At 62.4% G+C, this 25,038-nt stretch overlaps 3 protein-coding genes across 9 annotated transcripts; 1 reads left to right on the top strand and 2 right to left on the bottom strand.

Moving 5' to 3' along the window:
- Positions 1 to 18: 18 nt before the first annotated feature.
- PSMC5 (proteasome 26S subunit, ATPase 5) lies at positions 19 to 3,796 on the bottom strand. 3 transcript variants are annotated; one of them, XM_082331782.1, is made up of 12 exons: positions 3,695 to 3,796; positions 3,138 to 3,209; positions 2,632 to 2,701; positions 2,358 to 2,455; positions 1,921 to 1,977; positions 1,588 to 1,818; positions 1,313 to 1,439; positions 986 to 1,176; positions 808 to 906; positions 587 to 697; positions 431 to 517; positions 19 to 131 (listed from the first exon to the last, which is right to left on the bottom strand). In XM_082331782.1, the coding sequence occupies exons 1-12, from the start codon at positions 3,731 to 3,733 to the stop codon at positions 78 to 80; spliced, it is 1,236 nt and encodes a 411-aa protein (XP_082187908.1). In that variant the 5' UTR covers positions 3,734 to 3,796; the 3' UTR covers positions 19 to 77. The 3 variants fall into 3 exon arrangements, with proteins under 3 accessions (XP_082187908.1, XP_082187909.1, XP_082187907.1); XM_082331783.1 differs by lacking the exon at positions 3,695 to 3,796 and adding an exon at positions 3,528 to 3,671; XM_082331781.1 differs by having other exon boundaries at positions 1,588 to 1,977.
- A 75-nt stretch (positions 3,797 to 3,871) lies between these two features.
- On the top strand, positions 3,872 to 11,376 carry FTSJ3 (FtsJ RNA 2'-O-methyltransferase 3). Of its 5 annotated transcripts, none has more exons than XM_082331778.1 (22): positions 3,872 to 3,944; positions 4,539 to 4,665; positions 4,754 to 4,859; positions 5,073 to 5,119; positions 5,320 to 5,399; positions 5,549 to 5,648; positions 5,818 to 6,012; positions 6,093 to 6,208; positions 6,765 to 6,869; positions 7,047 to 7,147; positions 7,222 to 7,302; positions 7,392 to 7,550; positions 7,914 to 8,049; positions 8,160 to 8,365; positions 8,485 to 8,605; positions 8,703 to 8,796; positions 9,053 to 9,200; positions 9,304 to 9,380; positions 9,529 to 9,631; positions 9,768 to 9,951; positions 10,053 to 10,147; positions 10,427 to 11,376. In XM_082331778.1, the coding sequence occupies exons 2-22, from the start codon at positions 4,599 to 4,601 to the stop codon at positions 10,614 to 10,616; spliced, it is 2,511 nt and encodes an 836-aa protein (XP_082187904.1). In that variant the 5' UTR covers positions 3,872 to 3,944; positions 4,539 to 4,598; the 3' UTR covers positions 10,617 to 11,376. The 5 variants fall into 5 exon arrangements, with proteins under 5 accessions (XP_082187904.1, XP_082187905.1, XP_082187902.1 ...); XM_082331779.1 differs by having other exon boundaries at positions 3,938 to 3,956; XM_082331776.1 differs by lacking the exon at positions 3,872 to 3,944 and adding an exon at positions 3,980 to 4,190.
- A 190-nt stretch (positions 11,377 to 11,566) lies between these two features.
- LOC309600117 (alpha-2-macroglobulin-like protein 1) lies at positions 11,567 to 24,286 on the bottom strand (the record flags this gene model as incomplete). Its single annotated transcript, XM_082332182.1, has 36 exons — positions 11,567 to 11,715; positions 12,524 to 12,565; positions 12,739 to 12,841; positions 12,945 to 13,013; positions 13,181 to 13,271; positions 13,368 to 13,492; positions 13,566 to 13,781; positions 13,878 to 14,095; positions 14,226 to 14,382; positions 14,570 to 14,644; positions 14,791 to 14,947; positions 15,083 to 15,164; positions 15,355 to 15,531; positions 15,704 to 15,778; positions 16,028 to 16,079; positions 16,261 to 16,382; positions 16,676 to 16,802; positions 16,879 to 17,104; positions 17,284 to 17,461; positions 17,706 to 17,802; positions 18,062 to 18,274; positions 18,467 to 18,616; positions 18,881 to 19,026; positions 19,110 to 19,167; positions 19,496 to 19,723; positions 19,896 to 20,060; positions 20,206 to 20,315; positions 21,045 to 21,159; positions 21,244 to 21,367; positions 21,467 to 21,551; positions 21,699 to 21,852; positions 22,005 to 22,025; positions 22,695 to 22,747; positions 23,046 to 23,208; positions 23,604 to 23,793; positions 24,213 to 24,286. The coding sequence occupies 36 exons, from the start codon at positions 24,284 to 24,286 to the stop codon at positions 11,567 to 11,569; spliced, it is 4,587 nt and encodes a 1,528-aa protein (XP_082188308.1).
- Positions 24,287 to 25,038: the final 752 nt, after the last annotated feature.

Below are 25,038 nucleotides of genomic sequence, written 5' to 3'. Positions count from 1 at the left end.
CAAATCAGCGCGCAGGCGTGGCCATAGCAGCACTTTATTGAGACAACGCGGCCCCGGGAGCCGCCCCAGCCTCACCGTTACTTCCACAGCTTCTTGATGGACATGTTCTTCTCGCTGTCCTTCTGCATCACCTGGGCAGGGAGGGGGAGACGCTTGGTTCCAGGCCCCCTCCTGCTCCCCAATTTGGGTGCTAATAACCCCCAAAAGCACCCCAATACCGATGCACGGGGAAGGCACTGCAGCCTCCAGCTCCAGCCAGGCTCTGGCTGCGCACCGCAGCCCCGGGAGGCGTCTCCACCGCCTCTTCCATGTCACCCGCAGCGTAAGAACTTGGGGACATCCCCCTTGACACCGTTCTTTGTCCCCAGAGCTCCCCATTCTGGGAGAAACCCGCCAGCAGCCCCCCCTTCGCCTCCCCCGCGGCGCTTACCTTGGCGACAGCCATTTCAAAGTCTTCTTGCGTGACGTGCACCCGCCTCTCCCTCAGCGCGTACATGCCAGCTTCTGTGCACACCCCCTGCGAGGGACAGGGACGTCACCCGCCGCTCCCCCTCCGCCAGCCCCGCCGCCGACGCCCCCGGCTCACCTTCACTTCCGCGCCCGACGCCCCCGGCATCAGCTCGGCGATCTTCCGCAGGTTGATGCCTCGCGTCAGGTTCATTTTCCGAGAGTGGATTTTGAGGATGTCGAGGCGGGCCTGGAGGAGAGCGGCAGCAAAGGCAGGGTTGGAGCCACGGGAATCGCGCCCGGGGAGGGCTGGGGACAGCAAGGGAGAGCCAGGGCGCGCCGAGGGGGCCCCCCGCCTACCTCCTCGTTGGGAGGGGGGAACTCGATCTTCCTGTCGATGCGGCCAGGGCGCAGCAGAGCCGAGTCCAGGATGTCGATCCGGTTCGTGGCCATGATCACCTGGATGGGGCGAGCAACTGTCACCGCTCCGGGCACCCCGCTGCCACCGCAGGGCCCAGGCAGGGTGGCACCCTCCTACCTTGATGTTCTTGGTGGCCTCAAAGCCATCGAGCTGGTTGAGGAGCTCCAGCATCGTGCGCTGCACCTCGCTGTCCCCGCCGGAGCCCCCCTCCAGGCGGGAGGAGCCGATGGAGTCGATCTCGTCCATGAAGATGATGGAGGGCGCGTGTTCCCGGGCCATCACAAACAGCTCCCGCACCATGCGGGCGCCTGCGGGGAGCAGAGAGGGCCGAGCGCTGGCACCGCGCACAGCTCCGCACAGCCGCAGCGCTTCCGTCTGTCCCGAGGCCACCCAGCATCGCTGGGGCTCCGGCACAAGCAGCCGCCTCCCCTGGCGCCCTTTTACCTTCGCCGATGAACTTCTGCACCAGCTCGGAGCCCGAGACGCGGATGAAGGTGCAGTCGGTGTGGTGGGCCACAGCCCTGGCCAGCAAGGTCTTGCCGGTGCCGGGGGGTCCGTAGAGCAGCACGCCCTGCAACGGCCGCGCGGGGACCTCAGCACCGCTCTCCGTGCCCGCACGGGCAGCCGCACCCCGGCAGGAGGCACGGGGACGTCCCAAAGGGTGACAAAGGCTGTGGCAACGCTGCCCCCCACCCCAGGCCCACAGCAGCAGCACTTGCCTTGGGCTGGGCGATCCCCAGCGCCTCAAAAAGCTCAGGGTGCTTGACTGGCAGCTCGATCACTTCCTTGATCTCCTTTATCTGTTTGTCCAAGCCCCCGATCATCTCGTAAGTGGAATCCGGAACCTTCTCCACCATCATCAGGGAGACGAGAGGGTCCACTTTGTTGGGCAGGATCTTGTGCAGCGTGTAGCTGTCGTTGCGCAGGGCCACGCGGCAGTTCGGGGTCACCTGCGGCGAGAGCAGAGCGGAGCTCGGCATCCCCGCGGCAGGGGAGGGGGCAGGCAGCGCCAGGCTGCCCGGAGGGAGCGGTCGCGTCCCCAGGACACTCACGTCGTTAATGTCGATGTTCTTGTCCACGTCCACCACAAACTTCCCCTCCGGGTGCACCTGGAAGGCGGCAGTTGCCACCGTGAGAGTTGTTTTTCCAAAAAGTCCCGTCATGCACCCGATATCCGCACCGGCTGCTCGGAGCGGGAGGAAGGAGCCAGAGAGCTCAGCCACCGCCAAACTCCCTGCAGCCCCTTCCTGCCCCCAGGAAGCCCTAAGGCAGCTGCCTCCCACCGCCCTGGGAAGGTTTGGGCTCAGGAGAGCCGCTGCAATGTGCTCCTCTGGAGAAAGAGCTCTCCCTTCACTTCTTTTGGTTGTTACATCCCCCCAGAGCTCATGCTCACGCTCGCTCCAACCCCCGTGGGGTCAAAGGGAGGCTCTGTCAGACCCACCCCGCTCCCCCCAGCCCCGGCTGCCCTCGGGACAGCTCAGCCTCGTACCTTGACGAGCACTTTCTTCTTGTCCATGGCTCTCACCACCTCTCCCACGTAGGAACCCTGCTCCTGCAGCAGCTGCAGCTCCTCCCGCAGCAGGCGCACTGCAGAGAGGGAGACGTCAGCACCGGCCACAGGCACCCACGCCCAGACCCCCTGCCCACGATGGAGGGGCAGCACTCGCCACGGTGGCCAGTAGCCAGGCCAGGAGCCACCAGCCCCGCAGGTAGGACCAGCCACAGAGCCCTGGGCGAGGAAGATGAGAGGAGCCGAGCCGTACCTTTAGCATTCAACTCATTTCTCTGCGCTTGCAGGCGCCGCAGATTCTGGCTCTTCTCATTCACGATGAGCTGTTGGGAGAAAAGCTTTGCTGAGTCCTCCACATCCCGGGCAGCGCTCACATCATCCGAGTGTGGGCACCAGCACAACGGCCTCTGTCTTGGGACAGGCACCGGGAGGGTACAGCCCCTCCCAGCAGGACGCGGCCAGCCAAACCCCACTGCCGAGGGCTGGCAACACCTCACAGGCACACAGCAGCGCCGTCAGCTCGCAGGACTGAGGCTCATCTCATACGCCTGCACCACTCAAAAGCTGGGTCCTGCTTGTAGATACCAGCCTGGGGCACCGCTTCCTCCTCGCGCCCCAGAACGGGGCCCCCGCAGCACGGCAAAGGCCGTGGGTGCTCTCGAGGCAAGCGCAGGCGTAGGGACGCGGCCATGCCGTCCCAGCTGGAACCGCAGCGATGCCGTTCTGGGGCAGGCTGCTGTGCAGCGCAGACTGGCTCACCTGCAGCTCCTCGATCTTGGACAGGTAGTACTGCCGGAGCCCCGTGCCGCCTTTCCCATCGTCCATCTCCATCTGTGAGAGAGCAGAGCTCAGCAGCACCGGCCTTAGCCCCACCAAGGGCCTCCCGTTCCACCCAGGACCTCGAAAACCATCTCTCCTCCCGGGCGGTCTCTGCGCCGACCCTCCGGTCCCCATTTCCCCCTCCGACCCCCCCGGGCCAGGTCCCGAGTCCCCGCTTTCTCTCCCACCCACCTTCTGCCTCCCCGGCCCGGTGCCCAGCAGCCCCAAAGCGCCTCTTCCCCCCCGGGTCTCACCGTTCCCACCCGCACGCCCCTTCCCCTCCTCCCTCGGCCCTCCCGGAGCCTCGCCCCGCACTCCCCAAGGCCTGACCCAGGCCCCGGTCGGCCCCCGCCTCCTCGGGGACCCGCCGAGTCACGGCGCCCGCCAGGCCCCGACCCGATCCGGTGCCAGCAGAGCCCCGCGGCAGCACGGCGCGACCCGAGCACCCCCCGGCCGGCGGCCGCGCCCCGCTCCAGCCCGCTCCGGCCCGGCCGTGCCTGCTCGGGCCCGTCCACCGCCATCTTCTCCGCCGGCATCGGGACGCCGGCGCCGCTCCTGCCGGCACTAAAGATGGCCGCCGCCCTCCTTCCGCTGCCCGCCGGGCGTCATGGCGTCACTTCCTCTCTCCGGCACCGAGCGCCCTCCCGCCCCGAGCCGTGGAGGGCGCATGCGCCGTGCGGCAACGGTGGGGTGAAGTGCGCATGCGCACGAGTGGCTCGCTCTGGTCGTGGCCCTGCTGCCATCTTGGTACGGTCAAAGGTGATTTCTCCGTATCGCGAGGTACCGGAGGCGCGAGGGCAGCCCGCAGCCGCGCCTCCGAGCGGACTCGTTATCGTTTCCCCTTCTTCCGCCCGCGGCAACCCGCCCGGACCCGCCGGCAGGGACGCGCCACTCCCAAGATGGCGCCGAGGGCGAGCGGAAGCGGAAGTCGAGTGGCTCGCGGGAGGCACTCCGGGAAGACGGCGGGGGCACGCGGCCGCGGCAGGATCGTGTGTGCGTGTGTATGTGTACGTATGTGTGCGTATGTGTGCGTATGTATGTATATGTATGTATGTGTGTGTGTGTGTGTATGTGTGTGTGTGTGTGTGTGCGCTGGGGGCAGCGGTAGCGGCAGCCGCCTGGGCGGGGGAAGGGGACACCGGGTGCCGGGGCGGAGGGGGCCCCGGGCCGGGGTAGGCCCCGGGGGGCGGCGGGGTGCGGGTGGTCCCCGGGGGGACACGGGGCAGGTGGGGGCAGCGGGGGGGCGCTGAGGGGACGCTGGGGTTCGCCTGGGGAGGTGGCGGGGGGACGCCGGGCCGTCCCTCCCCTTCGCCCCGAGCTCAGCCCCTCCGCTTCCCCCAGGTCCGTGCCGGCGGCTGACAGCAGGGCCCGACCCCGCGGAGGGCCGCACCCGGCGCCGCCATGGGCAAGAAAAGCAAATTGGGCAAGAGCCGGAGGGACAAGTTCTACCACCTGGCCAAGGAGACCGGTGAGGGGCCTGCCCGCTCGCTGCGGGGCAGGGGGCTGCGGCCCCGGTCACCCCGGTAATCCGTAACCCGCGGCTCTTCCCCCTGCAGGCTTTCGCTCCCGCTCCTCCTTCAAGCTTCTCCAGCTCAATAGGAAGTTCCAGTTCCTGCAGAAGGCCCGGGCGCTGCTGGACCTGTGCGCGGCCCCCGGCGGGTGGTGAGTGGTGTCAGGGCCCCAGGTCACAGCCCAGTGCTGCCAGCTGCCCTGGGACCTCGCTGTGAAGTGGCTTTTGTGATCTTTGTTGTGCTGGCTCCTCTCGGTCTCTGTCCTCGATGCCAAAGCTGATCCCAAACATCCAGGCAGCACGGTTCAAGGCTGGGGGATTTCCTGGGATCCTGCTGTAGCTTTGATCCTTTCTGTTGTTTCCAGGCTGCAGGTGGCTTCCAAATTCATGCCGGTTTCCAGCTTGATCGTTGGTGAGTGATGGGTGAGGGTGGGCTGGGGGCAGGGATCTCCACCGCAGTCCCTGGATGAGGCCAAAGGAAGGGAATCCTGGATTTGGGAATCCTGGATTTGGGGATCCTGGTAGGAGGAGAGGGCGGGTGGGAAGCCGCATGGGGCGGGCTGGAGTCCGCTCTTGAGAGGTTGTGGTGTTCACATCTCTTCCTTATGCCAGGGGTGGATTTGGTCCCTATCAAGCCCATTCCCAACGTGGTGACGCTGCAGGAAGACATCACCACTGAGAAGTGCCGCCAGGTACGAACCCGTCTGCCCTGCCCCGAGCGTCACGCGCCGGTCCGGTAGAACCGTGGCAGGGGGCTGAGCGGAGCTGACACGGATGGGGGTGCTGCCTATTGGTTCTTGCAGAGGGGTCAGTGGGACAAACGCGTGTCCCCATCCCTCAGGCCCTGCGCAAGGAGCTGCAGACGTGGAAGGTGGACGTGGTGCTGAACGACGGAGCGCCCAACGTGGGAGCCAGCTGGGTGCACGATGCCTACTCCCAAGGTGGGGCCCGCACGGGGCTGGCGTGGGGCCTGGTGCCGTCTGGGGGGGCACGAGGGCAGGCACATCTCATACCCCAGCAGGGCAGGGCGGCAGCGATGTGCGCTGCGGGACGGGGAGCTGGGTGGTGGGGACGGTGACGACTGCTGACTGCCTTTCTCTCCTGCTCCAGCCAACCTGACCCTCATGGCCCTGAAACTGGCCTGCGAATTCCTCTGCAAAGGCGGCTGGTTCATCACCAAGGTTTTTCGTTCCCGAGACTACCAACCGCTTCTCTGGATCTTCCAGCAGTTCTTCAGCAAGGTCCAGGCCACCAAGCCCCAAGCATCCCGCAACGAGTCCGCTGAGATCTTTGTGGTGTGCCAGGGTGAGCAGCCGGGGGAGACCTGCAGCCACTACGATGGGGCTGGGAAAAACCTGCTGATGTCTCCGATTTTTCCATCCCAGGATATCAGGCTCCGGACAAAATCGACAGCAAGTTTTTTGACCCAAAATACGCCTTCAAGGAGGTGGAGGTTCAGACTAAGTCTGTTAGCGAGTTGGTCAGCAAAAAGAAGCCAAAGGTATGAGCTTGCTTCGCTGGGCAGCGAGACCAAACACACACTTAACGGGGTTGGGGGTTGGGGCCAAAGAGGTTGTAATAAGCCAAGTTGCTCAGGAAAATGAAAGGTCTGGGGATGCAAAGTGGTGGAAGAGCCAGTTTTGGGGAGGTTTACAGCCTTAGAAGGCGGTGTGGTGATGGGGAGGCGGTGAACAAGTTGCGAGGCTGGGGATGGATCGGTAAAACCCTTCCTGCAACAGTTGGTGGCTGGGTTTGTGTCTCTGTGAGGTGTCTTTAGGACACGAGACAGTAAAGGCCGTGTCAAGTGGCCTCAGCTGGGCATGGAGCTGACACAAACCTCTCTCGTTGTCACCTTTCTGAGTCCGAGGTGGGACTGGGGGACACCGTGGAGCTGGCAGGTTGGGGCTGGTAACTTGCCCTCGTCCGTAAGGCCTGTGGGCACGTTTAGGTGGATGCTGCAGCAAGACACGGGTTACGTGACATCATTCACCCTTTAGGCGTGGTTGAAGCTGCTTGTATGTGCCCTGCTCTGGCTCACACAGCTCCTTCCTCCCTAGGCAGAAGGCTACGCAGATGGAGACACGACCCTCTACCACCGATTCACCTTGATGGACTTCCTCAAGGCTCCCAACCCTGTGGACTTCCTCTCCAAGGCCAACGAGGTGAGTGCCTGAAGCGAGGGAGACTGTGGTGGCCCCTGAGACGTCCCCAGGAGTACAGAGCGATGAAAAGAGGGAGCCGGGTGCCCCAGCAATGGCCCCCTTCCTGTTCTTGCGGAGGGGAGGCAGGGCAGGAGCTGCGGCCCAGGCGTAACAGCCCTTTCCCTCTCCTCTCTCCAGATCACGCTGGGGGACGGTGAGCTGGAGAATCACAGTTCCACCACGGAGGAGCTGCGTCAGTGCTGCAAGGATATCCGCGTGCTGGGACGAAAAGAGCTCAGGTACTGGGGGGGACTGGGACAGGCCGTTATGTTGGGCCCGGTGGGTGTCTCTAACAGCCTGCCTTCCCGCACAGAGCCCTGCTGAACTGGAGGACGAAGTTGCGGCGTTTTTTGGCCAAAAAGCTGAAAGAACAGGCAAAGGAGCTGGATATCAAGTAGGAACAACAGGGCTTCCCCAGAGCGCCAACGCGGTGGGCTGGGCTCACCACCAGGAGAGGGGGTCTGAGCTCCTTCCTTTTGGCAGCCTGAGCTCCGGTGAAGAGGAAGAAGGCAAAGAGGAGGAGAAGAAGGAGAAGAAGACATTGCCAAAAGATGCAGCCGGTGAGGTGGTGAAAGAGGAAGAGGAGGAGGTAGAGCAGGCATTGGCAGAGATGAAGGCCGAGGAGCTGGCAGAGTTAAAGAGGTAAAAAGAGCTCAGATGAGGAGAGATGGGGGAGTACAGGGCCAGCGGAGCACAGGGGGGCTCTAGCGATGGGGACAGAGGGTGGCTGGGTCAGAGCCTGCCCCTCTGTCGACAGCGGGTGGGGTTTGTGGGTCTGGGGTCCTCGGGGTTGTCTGCTGCTCCGGGCAGGTGAAGCGGCTGTTCCAAGCTGGCGTGGGCCCCCTCTGCCCCAGGGTTGGGGACCCCTCACAGAGGGATGGCAGTGCTGCTGGGTCCCCAGTCCTGGGGGAGATCTGGCACCGATGTGGCAGTGGATGAGCCACTGGGATCCGTGTGTGCGGGGAGGGAGACAGTGTGGCCTCATTCCTTTGCCTCCTTTCCTAGAAAGAAGAAGAAGATCCTGAAGGAACAGCGGAAGCAGCGTGAGCGTGTGGAGCTGAAGATGGACCTCCCTGGTGTCTCCATCGCCGATGATGGCGACACCAGCATGTTCTCCCTCCGGACTATCCAGAGGACTCCGGTGCGTGGGGCAGGGGGAGGCCAGGCTCCCAGAGCCATCGGGGCCAGGGCAGTGGCAGGCACGTGGCTGACGCGCTGTAGCTTGTGACTCCAGTCTTGCTTGTATTGCAGCTGCTGAACGAGGTGACCCGGGGGGACATGGCATCAGCAGATGCCCTCCTGGAGATAGGACCAGGGGACGATGACATTTGCATCTCGGATCATGAGGAAGAGGATGACGTGTCTCTGGCCAGCGATCTGGACCCGGAGGAGCTGGTTGAGATAGAGGCCCGTCAGCGCCGGCTGGAGCGGGAAAGGCGAGAGCAGGGTGCAAAAAGGTGAGGGCTGGGAGAGGCCTCCCTGGGGCAGGGGCTTCCTTTGGAGCAGCTCCAGTATCTGGCAGTGGGCGCACCCCTTCCTGGCTGGGGAGCACTGGTCCTGCTGCTGTCTGTCACAGGGTGAAGTTTAAGCAGAAGGAAGAAGAGGAGGAAGGGGAGGAAGAGGAGAATCCCCTGCTGGTACCCCTGGAGGAGAAGTCGGTGCTGGAAGAACGGCAGACCAGCCTGTGGTTTGGGAAGGTGAGTCCTACTGGGCCAGAAACAACAGGGCAGCCTCGGCCCCAGCAGCTCCCCAGGTCTGCCCTGCGTCCCCTGACCCTCTGCTCCCCACCCCCAGGACGCCTTTGCCGGCATCGAGGATGATGCGGATGAGGACCTGGAGCTGGGGCAGTCGCAGATGTTGGCTGAGAGACAGCGCGAGTCTCAGAGAGGTTCGTGGGGGGCTGCGTCGCTGGCGGGGGGCGCAGAGGGACAGCCCTGTGGCCCGGTCTGGGGCACTGGATCAAGCCACCATGTGGACGCTGCTCTGAGCAGGAATGGAGATCTCCAGAGGTTGCTTCCAGCCTGTATCATTACACAGATAACGAGCTGGCATTAGTGTAGCATTAACGAGCTGGGTCTCTAAAGGAATGGTCTGCAACGGGGTCTGCCTCAACCCTTTCTCAGCCAGTGGTTCCTCTTCCCCAGACAAAGCGACAAGGAAAGGGCAGAAGGCGGCGGCCCCCCAGGAGGAAGCTGCAGCTGAGCCCCCGCCTGCTGCAGACACGGGGCCCAATGCTGGTAAAGCGCAAGATGAGCAGAGCAGTGATGATGACAGCAGCAGCGATGAGGAGAGGTGAGGGCTGAGATGGGGGCGGTCTGGATGTTCTCCCCCAGCTCCACACTCCTGGAGAGCGGGGAGGTGAGGACCCCAGCCCTGACCGCTCTCCTCTCCGCAGGCCACTGATACCGGCGGGGAGGAAGCGGGGCCGTGTCGAGCCGTGTGGCTTCGAGGTGGTGCCCATTGAGAACCCAGGTGAGTGGGAGGTGCTGTCTCGACCCACGTGCATCCGATGATACCCTGTGTCCCTCTATGGACAGTAGGCAGGGTCGGACCGTGCTTTTCTGCACTGGCAGGGCTGCTTGCAGATTAGGCCAAGCTTTAATCTCTCCATATCCTGCAGTGAAAAGAGCCCGTGTCCTGGACGCAGAGGGCCTGGCGCTCGGCTCCGTCATCGCCACCTCCAAAAAGGCCAGGCGGGACCTGATTGATGACTCCTTCAACAGGTACGTGCAGCTGTGGTTGCTGGAGGGGGAGCAGCGTTTGGTCTCCCAACAGGAGACAGTCCGCGGGGGTGGCAGATGTGTGGGTGTGGGGACCCCGTGTCCCGCTCACAGCTCACCCGAGTCTGTCCCCCCGCAGGTATTCCTTCAATGAGGATGAGGGAGAGCTGCCGGAGTGGTTCACAGAGGAGGAGAAGCAGCACCGGCGCAAGCAGATTCCCGTGGACCGGCAGACGGTTGAGGCGTATCGGCAGCGCTGGCGTGAAATCAACGCCCGCCCCATCAAGAAAGTGGCGGAAGCCAAGGCCCGCAAGAAGCGGCGGGTGAGTGGGGCTGTGGCCCTGGACGGGTGCTCTGTTCCCCCTCCCAGGTGCTCTGTCCCTCCTCCGATCCCCCTTGTCCCTCACCCTCGCTGTCCCCACAGATGCTGAAGAAGATGGAGCAGATGAAGAAGAAAGCAGAGGCCGTGGTGAGCACAGTGGATATCTCGGAGAGGGAGAAGGTGGCCCAGCTGCGGCGGTGAGTGGTGAAGCTGGGATCCAGATCTTTCATGTCGTGCTGGGCTCGATTGTGGGCACAGCTCCTGCACATCACCCAGCAGGGCTGGAGAGGGCTGGGCTAGACCCAGGTGTAGGCTGAGGGGTGGGAGAGCAAGCAAGGGAGCCCCATCTTGGGGCACAGAGCCCCAGAGGAGCGGTGGGACCCAGTATTGGTCTTTGGATGCGTCCCAAAGCCAAACTGCTGGAGCTGGGCTGGGGTGCTGGGGTCTCGGTCTCATCTTTTGCCGTTCTCCCGCAGCATCTACAAGAAGGCTGGGCTGGCCAAGGAGAAGCGGCAGGTCACCTACTTGGTGGCTAAGAAAGGCGTAGGACGCCGGGTGCGCCGTCCTCCTGGCGTCAAGGGCCAGTTCAAGGTTGTTGACAGCCGCCTGAAGAAGGACGTGAGGGCTCAGAAGCGCAAAGAACAGAAGAAAAAACGCCATAAGTGATGTGGGACCGGCTCCGTCCTCGGCGAGGGACTCGGCTTGGGGCACGACTGGCTCCTGTCCTCCCACCGCGGCCTTGGGAGCAGCCGGCTCACCCTGCCGCTCTCCCTCATTGTGGGGACAGAGCTGTGACTTAGCCACATGTTGCTCTTAGTGCCTTGATGTGACGTTGCCTCCTGTCCCCCGGTGGGGCAGGGAGGGTTTATTTGGCCTCAGCGCTGTAGCATCGACCCCCTTCTCATGCTCACTCTGTGGCCGCATCTCCAGGTCTCTCACCGTTGCCGGCTCTTGTGGGAGACTGTTGCACTGCGGAGGTGGCATGAGCATCCACGCCAGCTGTCCCCAGAGGTTGTGGCTCAGGGGGACGCCTCCCTGGGCCATATTTGTCACCGAAGTCGCAGGACGGTGGGTGCTGAGCCCTGAGGCAGGCAGGTGTCTGTGGTCTGCACAGAGCGGCTCCTCGGTTACAGCAGAATTAAACCCTGGTCTGAGGATGCCCCAGGATGTGGCCTGCGTCTTGATGAGGTGAGGGGCCTGCGCTGCGAGCTGCCCTCTCCCTTCATGCGCTGGTTGGTAGAGAGGAGCGTAGTGTGGATGGGGTCTGCGCCCCTCTGCTAACGCCTCGGGGAGCCCACCGCCTCGGCCCGCCTCGTTTTATCTCTGGCAAAGCAGCTGAACAGCAGCTGGCGTGCCTGACATCCACCCTCCCTGCCCCGACCGCAGCAGCCACCCCATCCCCACCGCCCCTCCGTCCCCCCCCTCCTGCTGGGGGACCCTGCAAGGTTAAGAAAAGAAAGACCAAGAGAAAACACGCACTTGAGCAAATGTATTTATTTAGATCCAGGGCAGGGGCTGGGGGGACTGCGGCTTCTCTCTGTTGACGAGTGCCTCAATCTGTTTTGACCGGATTGCGGAGGTGTCCCCAGGTCCCTCTTGGTGACAGTGGCACCGCGTTAGTGCCGGGGTAGCGCCGTGACTCCCAGGGAGAGCGCGGCGGGGTGAGTGGCAGTGGGGACCTGCTGGGGAAGGGACAGTTGGGCTGGCAGGAGGGAGGAGGTCTTGGTCCCGTTCAGGTGCCGCGGGGAGCCCAGATCTGGTGTCCCTGTAAAGCCACCGCTTGGCTGCTCAACCAGTCAAATACCGGTGGCAGGGGCTTGCAAGGCGTCTGCCCGTGGGTCTGCGTCAGCCCCTCGGCTGTGGCTGTGTTGGGTCCTGGTGGGGTGGGAGCTGCGCTACAGGGAGAAGTGGCCGAGTCCAGAGCGAGCCGTGCCGTGCTGGGTGCCAGCGGTGCTGTGAGCGTCCCTGGGCCATGTTCTGCCCCCGTGGAGGGTCGGGGCTGTGGCCAGGGTGGGAGCAGACCGTCAGCCGTCCTGGCCCTCAGTGGCTGAGGGAGTTGGGGCGAGTGGAGGGGAGCAGCTGCCAGGCTTCAGGCTGTGCTAGAAGTTTTCCTGATCCTGACCGTCAGCCTCTTCAAAATGAAAGGGTGGGTGCTGTGAGAGGAGAGCTCCTCTGCCCCTGCGGCCACCCTGGGCTGCCCCATCCCTGCCAGCTCAGTGTCTCATCCCCTCTGTGACCCCGAACCCAGGGGTGGGGAGCTCCATAAGGTGCACAGGAGGAAGGCCAGGGCTGGTGGGGGTCTGAGCCCCCTTAAAGAAGCACAGCTCCTCTCTGCACCCCACACCCTGGACACCTGGGTCCTGCCTGGCCTCTAGCCCCGCCAGGCTCTGGCCAGCAAGTCCCCATCGATCAATCCAGGGCTGCAGGCTGGGCTCCTCCATCCCCCCTCGCTGCCCTCCTTCCCCTGAGTCCAGGGGCTCAGCGCAGCCCAGGTTGGCCCTTCAGGGTCGGCAGGTCCCCGTCAGGGTCCCGATGGTGGGGTGACCCCTCAGCCCTGTCAGGCTCAGCCGTACCTGCGCTGCAAGGTGCGCTGTAGGCAGCATCCGTCCGGTCACCTGCAACGGGAGGGATGGTGACCAGCGGGCTCAGGGTGAGCTGCTCCCGTTAACGAGCCAAAGCTCATCCATGGGAACTGAAAGCTCAGCCAGACCCCGTCTGAGCCATTGGGGTTGCAAAGGGGTGGCAGCGGGGCCAGGCACGCCGGGGCCACGTCCCTGGCAGGGCTCACCCGTCTCATAGTAGTCGTAGAGCGTCACGGTGGCCGGCTGGAGGTTCCTCACCGGGAAGTCCTGCGTGGCGGTGAAGGCGAAGCTCTCCTCCTCCTTCGTCAGCTGCGGAGATGGCCCAAGGGTGAGGCGCAACCATCCACGATGGGGAAGCATCCCCACACCCCAGCGCGCGGGGTCCTGCTCCTGTCCCCATGCCCCATCTCACCTGGTCCAGGTAAATCGTCACCTGGTCGGGCTGCACCTCCACCTTCTTCACCAGCTTCTGCCTCTTCAGCTGGAGGGACACGGCTCAGGATGGGCATCAGCTGCTCGTGGGTGCCCCAGCCAGGGCCAGCACCCCGAGTGGGTGCCCTTCCATGTCCTGCTGCCCCCGAGGGGCGGGGACTCAGTGGCAGGGTGGGTGTCCCAGAGGGGGTCCTGGGAGCGGCGGGGGCTCCTCACCTCCACCACGGAGCTCTTGTCCGGGATGTAGCCAGATGGCAGCTTGGCCTCGATGACAACCATGTTGGTGGCGGGACGCTCCCCGGTGTACCTGCAAGGGCAGAGCCCCGGGGTGGGGTTGGGGTCTGCCCTCCCTCCTTGGCTGCTCCAGGCCCCCCCAAAGCCGGGGGGCAGCCCCAGCCCCTACCGTGCCCGGAGGAGGAGGCGGAAGCGGGCGCTGGCATCCCCCGTGCACTCCCCGGGCTCCGTCTCCACGCGGAGGTCGAATGTCCCCGTGCTCGGAGGGGGTGGCACGTTATAGCGCAGGGTCACCTGGGGTGACGCAGGAGGGTTAGAGCCACCGAGCGGGCACTGCACGGGGACGGGGACCCTGGGCCGTACCCACCTGCACCAGGGCACAGCCCTGCCCGTGGGCTCGCACCCTGTACGTGCCCGGCAGCTCGTGCAGAGCTGCCCGCTGCAGCACCAGCCGGTTGCTGTTGTGCAGCACAAAGTCCTGTGCGGTGCCCGTCGGGGACGTCACCGTCACCATGAAGTCCCCATTGCTGCCGTATGTCAAGGCGGCATACTTGGCCAGGGCTTGCAGGGCCACCACGGTGTCCTGGGCGTGGAGAAAGCACCGAGCCAGGGTCACCCCTGCCTGCAGATAGAGGGAGGGGACGCTTTCGAGCAGCCCCATGGACCCTGGTGCCAGTACCTGTGTGGAGGCAAAGCCCCCGTAGGGGTTTTGCTGTTTGCTAAGCCAGCGGACGATTTGGGAAGCAGTCGCCAGGTCAGCAGAGGAGAGCTGCGGCTGGGAGAGGTAGGCCAGGAGGACGTAGGCGGTCATCTCCACCTCCGCCGGCGCGGCGGCCGCCCAGGAGGGCTGCGAGGGGGGCAGAGCCTTCCCCTTCCTCTGCCAGTAGAGCTGCCCGTCTGGGAGAGAAGGGAGTTGGGAGCTCAGACCCCTGCTCCGGGGGTCCCGGGAGACCGGGGGTGGGATGGGGTGACCCAGGCAGAGAGGGTGGCCCTGCCTGGAGGTGCCGCTGCTCGTGCCGGGTGGTACCTGCGCTGACGCTGTGCCGGGCCAGGCTCTGCAGCTGGGTCTGCTGCTGCTCCCTGCGCCCCGCCAGCCCAAAGACGTAGGCGAGCAGCGCCTGCGTGTAGGGGTCGTCCGTGGCCGAAGCCTCCAGGCACTGCAGGGCTGAGCTCACCTTCGGGTCCTGGCACGGGAACAGAGTCAGGAGCCAGTCCCTGGGTGTGGGCATCACTCAGAGACCCCGGTTCTGCCCAGTGAGACCAGCTGGCACCGAGGTTGGGCTAGGAGGTGGCCTGGAACAGCCAGACTCCCTGCCCCAGCACCCATCCCCACCCCACCAGCCCCTCTAGGAAAGATGGGGTCATCCTCACCGTTGGGGACAGCCCCAGCTCCAGCATCGCAGCCGTGACATAAGCCGACAGCGAGAGCTCGTCCGAGACGCCACCCTGCAAAGGGGACAGTGGGAGATGGGTCCGGCCCTGCCGCGTCACCGGCACAGGGACTCCCCCGCTGCCTAGACTGCACACCAGGGATGTGCCGGCGCCAACCCAGCTCTGGCCGCATGTCCCCATGTCCCACCCCACTGACCCACCTGCAGGGCGTTGTTGAAAAGCTTCCCCACGCTGCGGAAGCAGCCGGTCTTCTGCTGCTTCTCCTGCAGCCAGCGCAGCGCATCCGTGATGTGCCGCTCCTCGATGGCCACGTAGGCTCTAGCTTGCCCAAAGGACTTGAGGACGAACGCTGTCAGCCTACGAGCCAGAGAGATGTCAGAGGGATGGGAGACCGTGGCTAGGGTACGCTTGGCGGCAGGAGGAGCCCCAGGTTGGCCGGTCCCCGGCAGGATGCCGCTGCACAGCCTGCCCGAGCCCCATGCTGTCCCTCACCAGGTATTGCCCCCGGGATCGCTCTTCCCAAAGGCGCTGTAGGAGCCATCATTGTGTTTGTAGAGCAGCTCTCGCTGGTACCCTGCAGGGACGAGATGGGGGCGAGTCTTTGCACAGTGGTCCTTACACCCCAGGGGACCCCAGAGGCAGCCTGGAGCCCAGACCCACCCCAGGGCGTAGGCAGAAAATGGGGAGGGGGGATAAATGGCGGTGGTGTCCCTTGCCAGCAAGGCAGGGTGGGACAGGGAGAGGAGGGGACCGGGGACGCTCACCGCTCTGCAGGAAGCCCTGCGCCTTGGCGCGGATATCGGGGTGCAGCTGCCCGCTCTTCTCCAGGTACTGCTGGATGTAGATGTTGGGGGCAAAGCGGACCATGTTCTGCTCCCCGCAGCCGTAGGGCATGGCCAAGAGACGGTCCAGGTTCTGCAGAGCATTGCCCATGATGTCGCCTGTCCCGGGGGGACATGGGGAGCACCGTCACTGGCTGTGGCCCCTGCCACCAGCACCCCGTATCCTCTCCCGTCTCAGCTTTGGGCAGTCTCACCTCCTGCTGAGCTTGGGCCATGGAGTTCCGCACCCTCCCTGCCCCGGGTGGTCCCCCGTCCCCCGCCTGTCCCTTACCCATCACGGTGATGTGGGCTCGCTGGGAGCCCTCCAAGATGTTTGCAGGAACCTCCAGGGAGACTTCTTCAGTGACTGGGGGGACAGAGGGCAATGACAGTGGGGATGCTCAGCTCCTCCCTGCCCGGCCCCCTGGCACCCTCGCCCAGCCCCTTCCTGCTCTGACCCTCTGTAGGCTCAAGGCTGGGTTGGGGCATCTCAGCCAAGAGCGTCTATGGACCCTGGTCCTTGGCTCCTCTGCGCCTGGTGGCCCTTGCTACCAGTGGCCAAGCGTCCCTGCTCCACTTCCCCACGGCATTGCTGGACACCCCCGGCCGGTCCTACCTTCCTGGCAGAGCAGGGAGTTGTGCGCCTTCTCCACCAGGATCCCCCCGGGCTGTGGGGAAGCAGCATCAGAGTCGATCAGAAGGGACCAGCCATGTTCCCCAGGGTCATGCCTGCAGCCCGGGCTCGGGGCTGGGTGCTGTCCCACTCCCAGTCCTCCTGCTGCACCCTGAGGGCTGCTCAGACCCTGTCCCCAAACCCGTCCCACTTTCCTCTGCCATAATCTGTCTGACCTGCACCAGCAAGGGCTTTATCACGGTGTCCACGCGCCCCTGGGCTGGCACCACGGGCATCTCGTTGCCGCAGAGCTCCTGGGAGCTGATGGCCTCAGTGCTGACAGTGATGTTCACCTCCCCTGCAGATGCAAGTGGGGCACTCAGTCCCCACGGAGCCTCCCCCCAGCCCGCACTGCAGCCCCATGGGCTTGCATCAGCCCTGGGGCTTTGTGTGGAGCTGGCTGGATTGGGATGGGGGTCACCAGGTTGAGGAGCAGCGCTGGGAGGCAATGGGGAGGGTGAGAGTGGAGTGGAGGAGAGCTTCCCAGGTGACGTTGCATTTGTTCCCATCCTCCCTGCCCACCCCATCCTCCGAGGGGGTCCCCAAGCAGCAGGGCAAGGGGGGTCCTGCTGTGGCCCCAGTGTCCCGTACCCAGGCTGGTGGCTCGCACAGCCCATCGGAAGGTCCTCGCTTCGTCTGCGCAGATGCAACCACCATACGCCCCGTCCACGCTCGCCGACACCTCCAGCTCTGCCGACTCTGCCAGCGTCACCTGAACCTGCCAGACCATGGCCACGGCTCCATCAGCCCCTGCCGGACCCCAGACCCAGGGCTCCCCCCCGAGCCCCGCTCACCTGCAGGCACTGCCGCAAGTAGTTGAAGACGGTGGCCACGAGGGTGAAGGCCTCATGGCGGACCACGGCGTAGGGCAGTGCCAGCTCCACGAAGAAGGGCTTGAAGGCCGTGAGGGTGGCGGCAGGAGCCAGCCCCAAGCCCAACGGGGCCGTGCAGAACATCCCGGCTTCCCACTCGGTGATGGCATCGGGCACCGTCACCGTCACCTCTGCGGAGCCCCCCTCCCTGTGGGATGGAGAACATCATGAGGCCATCCCACCATGTTCACCCACAGCTGGTGTCATCCCCAGCTGGGCTGGCTCCCTCCCTGTGGAAGAAGGAGCTGTCCTGAGGTCCCCAACCTCCCTCCACGCAGGAGGGGACATGGGAAGAGGACCAGCCCCATGGGGACTGTCCTCACTCACCCCACAGGGACGACGTCCCACAGCCACGTCTCTGGGAAATATGTCCGGGGTGCTGGTGGCTCTTCCTGGACAGCACCGACTGGGATACCATGGTTTGTTAGTTTTGAGACAGCATGGGTCATTAGTTCTGGGACATTCGTTTCTCTCATTAAATACTTGATGTTGGAATCAAAGCCACCTGGAAAAAGCAGAGCAGAAATTAGGGTCCACAGGTCTCTGCATCGCAGCTGGACCTCGCCTGCAGGCAGCCCAAAGGTGGCCAAAATCCTTTTCAATCCTCTTCAGTCCCTTTGATGCTGAGTGTATTTCCAGGATGGCTCCAAGTCCCCCTGAGGACACGGGAGCCAGGCCTGGGCACCAGCTCTTTGCTCTTTTCTCCCGAGGGGGTTCAGTGGAGCAAGCAAGCCGAGGGCTCTGCTGACCTCTGGGACCTTGGGGACCTGCCATCCCATAGAAGCCGGACCTCTCCTTGCAAACATCGCTGGTCTTGGCATTGGTGAAAAGTTTCAGTGCTGCGTTCTGTGAAAAAGAAAAGAGGTTGTCCATCTCCAAAACCCAGCAGGAGGAATATCCCCATCCCAGCAGCAAATAGTCACAGGGTTGCAGAAGAAGACAAGTGGAGAAGGACTGGAGCCTGGAGTCCGTGGGAAAGGGAAAGACCTTTGCCATGAGTGTGGCTTTCACAGGATGTTTCTGTGGTTTCTCGGCAGCCTGAGCAAACCACAGCCGGCTCCTGGATGAAGAGGAACCAGAAGGCACAGGTGGGCAGGGCCTTTACCTGAAATAACTTGTAGGTGTTCATCTCGGAATTCCTCCAAAATGGTAAAGGTAAGAGATGCCTCCTTGGAGGGCGAAAGAAGTCTCGTCGTCTCGGTACAAATGGGGTGATGGGAATGTCAAAGTCCGGGGGATAGTTCCAGGAAAACGCTGAACAGGGTGGCGGGTCCTGGATGCTTCCAGGGTAGTCGAATTCAGGGAGTACTTTGTAGACCTGGGAATAAACATGTGTGCTAGGTACAAAACCACCGAGGCACCTACCCCCTGCCCAGGAGCAGGACTGCCCAGGAGCCACCGTGGCACCGAGTCCCCATAGGGGAGGCCCACGCCAGTGTCGTCTCTTCCCCCCCATCCCTGGCTGGTCCCTGGGGCTGCAGAAGGGGTCCTGGGCAGTGCCACCACTAACCGCCTCCGTGTTGAGCTCAGCCTCGGGCTTCAAGAGCAGCACGCTGCGGTCCACGGCACGGATGGCGCACAGGGAGCCTGGGGCAGCCTCCAGCTCCAGCTGCAGCACCGAGCCAGGCAGAGCCCTGTCCTCCGAAAAAGCCATCTTCACCTGGGGAGGGACAGAGGCATCAGGGGGCAAGGACAGGAGGGGGAGCCACCTCCCACGGAGGAGCAAGACCAAGCCACGTACATGGAGGTCTCTTCTAGACAACAATAAAATCGGGCTCAAGGGTCTGGGGATCAGGGCATGGATTAAAGAGACTGTGATGCTGTGCTACATCTGGAGAAGGGTGGACCTCAGGGCGGACCTCAGGGCATGCAGCTATGGACAAGCCATGGAGCGATTCCCCCATCTCCAGCAGCCTCTGCTCACCTTGTTAGAGAAGCACTTGGCCACCTTGAGCTCGGTGCTGTCAGCCACCATCTCGCTGTCGGGCAGCACCGTGTAGCCCAGCACCTTGGCTGTGGGCGCCAGCTCGGGGCCAACAGGCAGCTCCAGGGAGAAGGACCCTCTCAGCCCTGGGCCGTGGAGAAGGAGGGGAGATGAGGACCAGGCATGGAGAGCAGAGACCCGCACAGCCTGTCCATGCCTCAGGACCTACCAGCCTCTGCAGGCAGCTCTTTCCTGAGGACGGAGGCAATGGTCCCCTTGGCCAGAACCTACAGAGGAGGAGATGGGAACAACAAAACCAATGCTGAGCAGGGAACCAAAATGCCCTGATGGAGGAGGGACCCAAGGGTTGGGTCCGGGATGGTTTTTGACCTTGCCCTGTCTCCAGCCCCCCCAACATCTCCCATTGGCATGCAGGTCCAACAGTGCCAGCAGACACCTCTACTAACAGCGTAGCGTAGGTCCCTCTGTTTAGCCAGGACAGATGGCTCATTGTCTTGTCCTCAGGGACACAACCATGAACATGTGTGTAGATATGGACCTTTGCACACAACCTCCCCAACGCCTGCTGCCCGCCGTCCCCGGGCCGGGGCTCACCAGGAAGACCACATCCAGGCTCTCCAGCTCGGTCCCCAAGGCCTTCTTGCTGAAGATGTAATCCACCCAGAGCTGCTGGGGCTGACCGCAGGGCAGCTCGCTCTCCAGCCGGTGAATCCGCAGGAAGCTCTTACTTGCCGAAAAGAAGGGGCTGACGTACGCATAGGCATTTTGGTAGATGAGCGTCGAGCTGTCGTTCTGGGTTTGAGCTGCCTTGTTGACTTGACCCTGAGTGATGGAGGTAAAAATCAAGGTGGTGAAGCTGTCCAGAATCCACGAGATGCTGGTCCCATCGCCAGGCACCACTGATGCAGGTTCTTGGCTCGGAGAGGTGCCCAGCCCCATACTGCTGGAGAAAGCAGCACAGGGACCCCTGAGGGGTGGGGGACGGGTCACTTACACGCAGGGAGACCATGTCACTCCAACCAGAGGTCTCCAGCTCGAAGGAAGCTCTCCCCGATCTGTCTGTCAGGAAGGTCTGTCTCGTATCTTTTCCTTGCTGGCTAACGATGAGCAAGAGCTGCTTCTGCGGCAGCACGGTGCCGTCGGCTCCCTTCAGCAGCATCTGCACCGGGAGGGGAGGGGAGATGCCCCAGGTTGGGCTGCAGCCGTGGGGCAGAGGGCAGGGGTAGGAGAGCGGGGTTTGGGGGTCAGTGGGACCAGGATTGGGTGCAGGGGAGCCCTGCTGGGTGCAAGGACCCCCCCATTACCGTCCCAGTGTAGGGGATGCCGGGCTTGTAGAAATCATCAGTGTTTTCAAAGGTGACAGTGAGGATTTCAGGTAAAATCTTGCAGCTTTTGGTGTTTTTCAGCTCCAGCCCTGTGGAGAGGGAGTGGAGAGCTGAGGGTGTTGTAGGGACACAGGGCACAGGTTAGCTGCTGCCAGATCCCCCATCATGGTGCAGAAAAGGTCCCTGGATATTTTAGGCTTTCCCTCTGCAGCCGGCAGCTTCAAGCACAGTTTGCACCTCCTACAAGAGGAGGAAAACCTCTACGGCATGTTTTAGACCTAAAGCCAAGGTACAGCTGGCTGCAGAGACTTCACAAAAGGTACTTCACCAAAGCACCGTGACGCAGGGCCACCTCAGTGCCGATGGGCCTGGGACAACCCCTGGTCTTCTCCTTTTGTTCTGAAGCCAAGCCACTGGCAGTCATTTCTGGTGAGACCGAGGTGGTGGGTGAGGTGGATTATCTCGAAGAACAAAGCCATGCCACCGGCCTGGGTGAAACCACTGCTTTGTGTTGCAAGGACTCAACTCGCTGCTAGCCATAGCATCAGGAGAGTTGTTGGGTCTTGGAAAGCTGTTTTTGCCCCCCAACCATTTCTCTGGTCAGAATTAGAAGTATTGCCTGGCTGACCTGGCTCATATCCCCACCTGGAACCGGTCCCTGGACACGTGCACCTCTAAATCACAGCATTGCTTTTGGGCTTCCCCGGAGAAGACCAATACCCCATGCCACGTGCATTTGGGTGCACACAGGGATGAATGCAAAACTATGCACCAGTGGCAATGCCCATTCCCAAGCAGGAGAACACCGCCATCCCCACCTGTCCCATCCTCCACCAGCGATGCCTGGACTTGGAATTGTTTCTGATACATGGAGCTGGTCAGGTTGAAGGCACTCAACAAAACCTCTGTTGAAAAGCAGCCGTTCTTCTCAGTCTGGAGGAGCAGAGTCAACCCCGTTAGCAGCAGTCCCAGGAAGGGGCTGTCCCAGTGGTACCCACACTCCCCGGCAGTGCTCACCTGCCCGCCAACCTCGATGCAGTTCATCTCTTTCTGGTCAAGTCTATGCAGGATCCTGGTGTTCCTGAAGGGCTGGCACAAGCTGGCCTGGACCTTCCCCTGGACGGGCTTCCCGTAGGTGTACCTGTTGGGTGGAGGGTGGTGAAGGTGTGCCTGATGGGCCACATCATGTCAGATGCCCGCATCCCATCCCTCTTCCCGGCACAGACTGTTTTGGGCTCACCGTCCACAAATCTCCATCTGGAACTTCTTGTCCTTCTCCAGCACCACGGCAGGGAGATCAATGGTCATCTCAAATTTGGGCAGCACTGATGGCAAAGCAAAAGGAGAGAGGGTTGTCGCTCCCAGGACAAGGACAACAGTGCCTGGGTGGCCGGGGGACACAGACATGCTGCCCACAGGGACATGCCGAGGTGGGGCTCCCACCCCCCATGCACCTCCCAGTCTCCACACACCATATTCCTCCACGCTGAAGGAGCGTCTCTTCCCCTCCACCTCGATGGTGTACGTGCCCAGGGCTGGCTCTGCAGCCAGCGGGAGGGACAGGTCCACGATGCCCTGCCGCGGGCTCACCTCCCGCCACTGCGCGATGCGGTTCCCGCTGGGATCCTGCACACAGGGACACACGGCGTCAGCACCCTGGGAACCCCAGCACCCCATGATAAAGCAGCCCATGGCTGCGTTATGCTTCTCCTCTCCCAGCCATGCTGCCTTCCCAAGCCCACACTGCCCAGGAGCCTCCCTCCATCTCTCAGACTGACCTTCAGGAACACAAGGGGCAGCTGCAAGGCAAAGAGAAGATGGTTAGTGGAGAAATTCAAAGCCTTCCTTGGGGTCTCACTAGGGTGGGGACATCTATGAAGCCATGGATGGAGTAGAGGGAGGGTTATTTGTGGGACACTGTAAACTTCCAACCCTTCAATTTGCTTTGGGATTAATTTTGAGCCTGTGGGCAGCTCTAGCTGGGATGAGCTGAGGGCACTGCCAGCATGGCATGGGGAGGTGGCATCTTCTAGTGCCTTCGCAAGAAGCCAGCAACCATTTCATCTAGGAACCTCCTGTCACTTCCAGAGACCCAGATGATTGCTTTGGGGTGCCAGAGACTGCCTGCAATCCTGGCATCTGATGACTTGATGGCTATCATCAATAGCACGTTCCCTACGTGCCACTCACCATCGCTACATCCCTAACCGAAAGTTTAAGTGGGTATGTTCCCATGTCACACGTGCAATTCTGCTTTCTCTTTCCTTAGCCCGCTGAAGTCTGTGCGAACAGCACAGGGCATCCCTGCCCCTGGGGAGTGCAGCCAGCCAGGCAGAGCTGGCTGGGGCAGGATTCCTAAGGGGAAAGGCGCTGGCTGACTCCCACACCTCTCTCATGGCTTGCCGAGGCTGTAGGAGAAGCCCTGTTGCCTCCCTGTTGCCTCCCCTCTTCCCCAGCCCTGCTCTCACCTTCTTACTGCTGGGAGTGAAGTCTTTATCCAAAGAGACAATTCGAAACTTCACTGGAAAGAGCAAACGGGAATGCAGGGGTGAGTGCATCTGCAGGGAGGGGGGTTCCCCATGGGGAAGGTGGATGGAAATCCACCCTGAGCCCTGCAGTGGGGCACTGCCCCCCAAGCACCACAGCCTCCAGCACTGCCAGCATGTCCTGGCATTGCCCTAGGCCAGTGCTGGAGGTCCCAGTGCATCCCAGGATGAGTCCTGTTTCCATGCAGCGTAGGAGCAAGGCTGAACCGCCTGCACCCTTCTCCCACCAGGTCCTTCAGCCCAGAGCAGCGTGGTCCATCCTGCCCCCCTCACCTTGCTGTCCAGGCTTGTAGACAGGCTTGTCTGTCTGTATGAAGATCCCAGGCTCCAGGGCTCTCAGCATCACCTTTTTCTTCTTGAAGACATCCAGGGACTCTCCCTGGATTGAGATGTGCAGGTCTACGATTTCTTCCTTCCCTGTGGTGGGGGCTGGAGCCTGCCAGGGAAAACACCAGGCACTGGGTAAGGACAAGGGATATGCCATGGATATGCTCTGCTCACTCCGAGTGACCCAGAGCATTCCTCACCCACAGGGACACCTTCCCCAAGCCAGGGGCTGGGAAGAAATGTCCCCCCGACACCCTGCCCTAGTCTGCAGGTCTGCTACCGAGGGATTATTTCAGCCACCGAATAACTGGGCTGAGCCTAGAGTCATTTTGCCTGCACCGGGGATGAGACTAGCAAAAGATGGGGAAGTCATGCCTGCTCCCAGCCCCACAGGGGACCACAGCCCCGCGCTCAGGGGAGCTGGTGGGAACTGCTCTGCTCTGGGAACTGGGTGTCCAGGGCATCCCCCTCCATGCTTACGGTTGTGTGTGGGGTGACACTCACAGGGAAGGTGATGTTCTGGTACAGATGAGGCTCCTGGACCTTCCTCTCCAGCAGAGTGATGTTATGGGCCCCATCTGCTTTCTGCAGCTGGATGGTCACCTGGACGGGCTCGTGGAGGCCACTGAGATGGACCCACAGCATCGCTGTGTGGGGGTGGTACATCACAGCTGGGGACGTGACCACATAACTCCTGGCAAAGAGAAGTGATGACATGAGAGGCGTGGGGATGAGGCACATCCCAGTACAGACCCAACGGAGGTCTTGAAGAGCTCCTGGGTGCACAGAAACCTGTACTGGAGTGCAGGACCAGTTCCCGCAGCCTCCCCACTCTGCTTCTGGGCTCCCCCTGACTCCTCAGCTCAGCAAAGCAAAGGCTCTGCTCACACATCGGCTGCAAGTGAGGCAGCACCTACAACAAACCATCCCAGAGCCACCAGCCCCAGCAGCCCCTGGGTGCCAAGTCCTCAATGCTCATGGGCAGGGACAACATTTCCACCATGGCCAGCAATCACATGCACGGGAAGGATTAGCTCCCACTACGCACTGCCAAGGAGCCAAGTTAAATGCCCTCCCACCAGGCACGGACAGACAGACACAGAGAGGGCTTACAGAGCTGCAGATGCCCCAGCTGTGAGGTGCAGGATGAGGAGCAGCAGGACGGGCAGGGCAGCTGGGGACCTCATGTCTCCAGCTGCAAGCGGATATCGGGGAGGCTCCTTCTCCAGGTGTTGGATTGCTGTAGCCCTGCGTCTGCTCTGCTGCAGGCTCTGAAATGAGATCTTTGCTTTCCATCCAGCGAGTGAGCAAGCAAGGGCTGGCAGAGGGATCCAGCGTGGACCTGCAGATATAGCCAAGGCAATGTTTACCATCTGCCCACAGCCTCCTGGGTTCAAGGCTCCGACAGATTTTTGTAATTTGAGGAGAGGTTCCCATAGGCTATAGAGGTTCAAAATCAGGGGGCAGGACCCACCTACACACTGGTTTGCTGGGAAATGATGGCAGGAGGGAGCGGGAACGAGTTCCCCACATTAAAGTAGGCAGCACATCATGAGAACAGTCTGTGAGTTGGTGGCAATTTCTCAGAAGGGCTTGTTTCCAAGTATTTCAAATTTAGCCAAACAGTGGCTGTTTGGGCTCATAGCACGTCTCAGGCTGTCTTTTTGCCCAGTTTCCTCCAATTTCATCAAATCAGTTACGGGCACAGGAGCAGGACGGTGTTGGGCTGTTGTGCCAGCTCCACCCGCTCTCATTCCTCTGTGCACCACGCCTGGGAGCCGGACTTCAGCCAGGGCCTGGGCTGAGCTGCCTCTTTCTGTCCTGGTGGGAATTTAGGAAAGTTGAGGCAGCTCCATTACAGCCATACGGTGTCCTGAGTGCATCCCCTGCTCCAGGATTTTGCAGTCCCCTTCCCTTTGGGGATGTGGGGAGAGGCAGA

This window comes from Platalea leucorodia (assembly GCF_965183815.1).
Source record: "Platalea leucorodia genome assembly, chromosome: 22".
Taxonomy (NCBI): Eukaryota; Metazoa; Chordata; class Aves; order Pelecaniformes; family Threskiornithidae; genus Platalea; species Platalea leucorodia.
Note: the sequence above shows the minus strand (reverse complement) of the source record. Positions and strands in the feature narration are given on the sequence as shown.

Coding starts and splice junctions, on each gene's coding strand:
- PSMC5 (XM_082331781.1), bottom strand. CDS start 3,733: ATGCCGGCGGAGAAGATGGCGGTGGACGGGCCCGAGCAG. Junction 3,210..3,694: donor CGGTGGACGGGCCCGAGCAG/GCACGGCCGGGC, acceptor GCTCTCTCACAG/ATGGAGATGGACGATGGGAA. Junction 132..430: donor TTGAAATGGCTGTCGCCAAG/GTAAGCGCCGCG, acceptor CTCCCTGCCCAG/GTGATGCAGAAGGACAGCGA.
- FTSJ3 (XM_082331778.1), top strand. CDS start 4,599: ATGGGCAAGAAAAGCAAATTGGGCAAGAGCCGGAGGGACAAGTTCTAC. Junction 5,649..5,817: donor GCACGATGCCTACTCCCAAG/GTGGGGCCCGCA, acceptor CTCCTGCTCCAG/CCAACCTGACCCTCATGGCC. Junction 6,209..6,764: donor TCAGCAAAAAGAAGCCAAAG/GTATGAGCTTGC, acceptor CTTCCTCCCTAG/GCAGAAGGCTACGCAGATGG.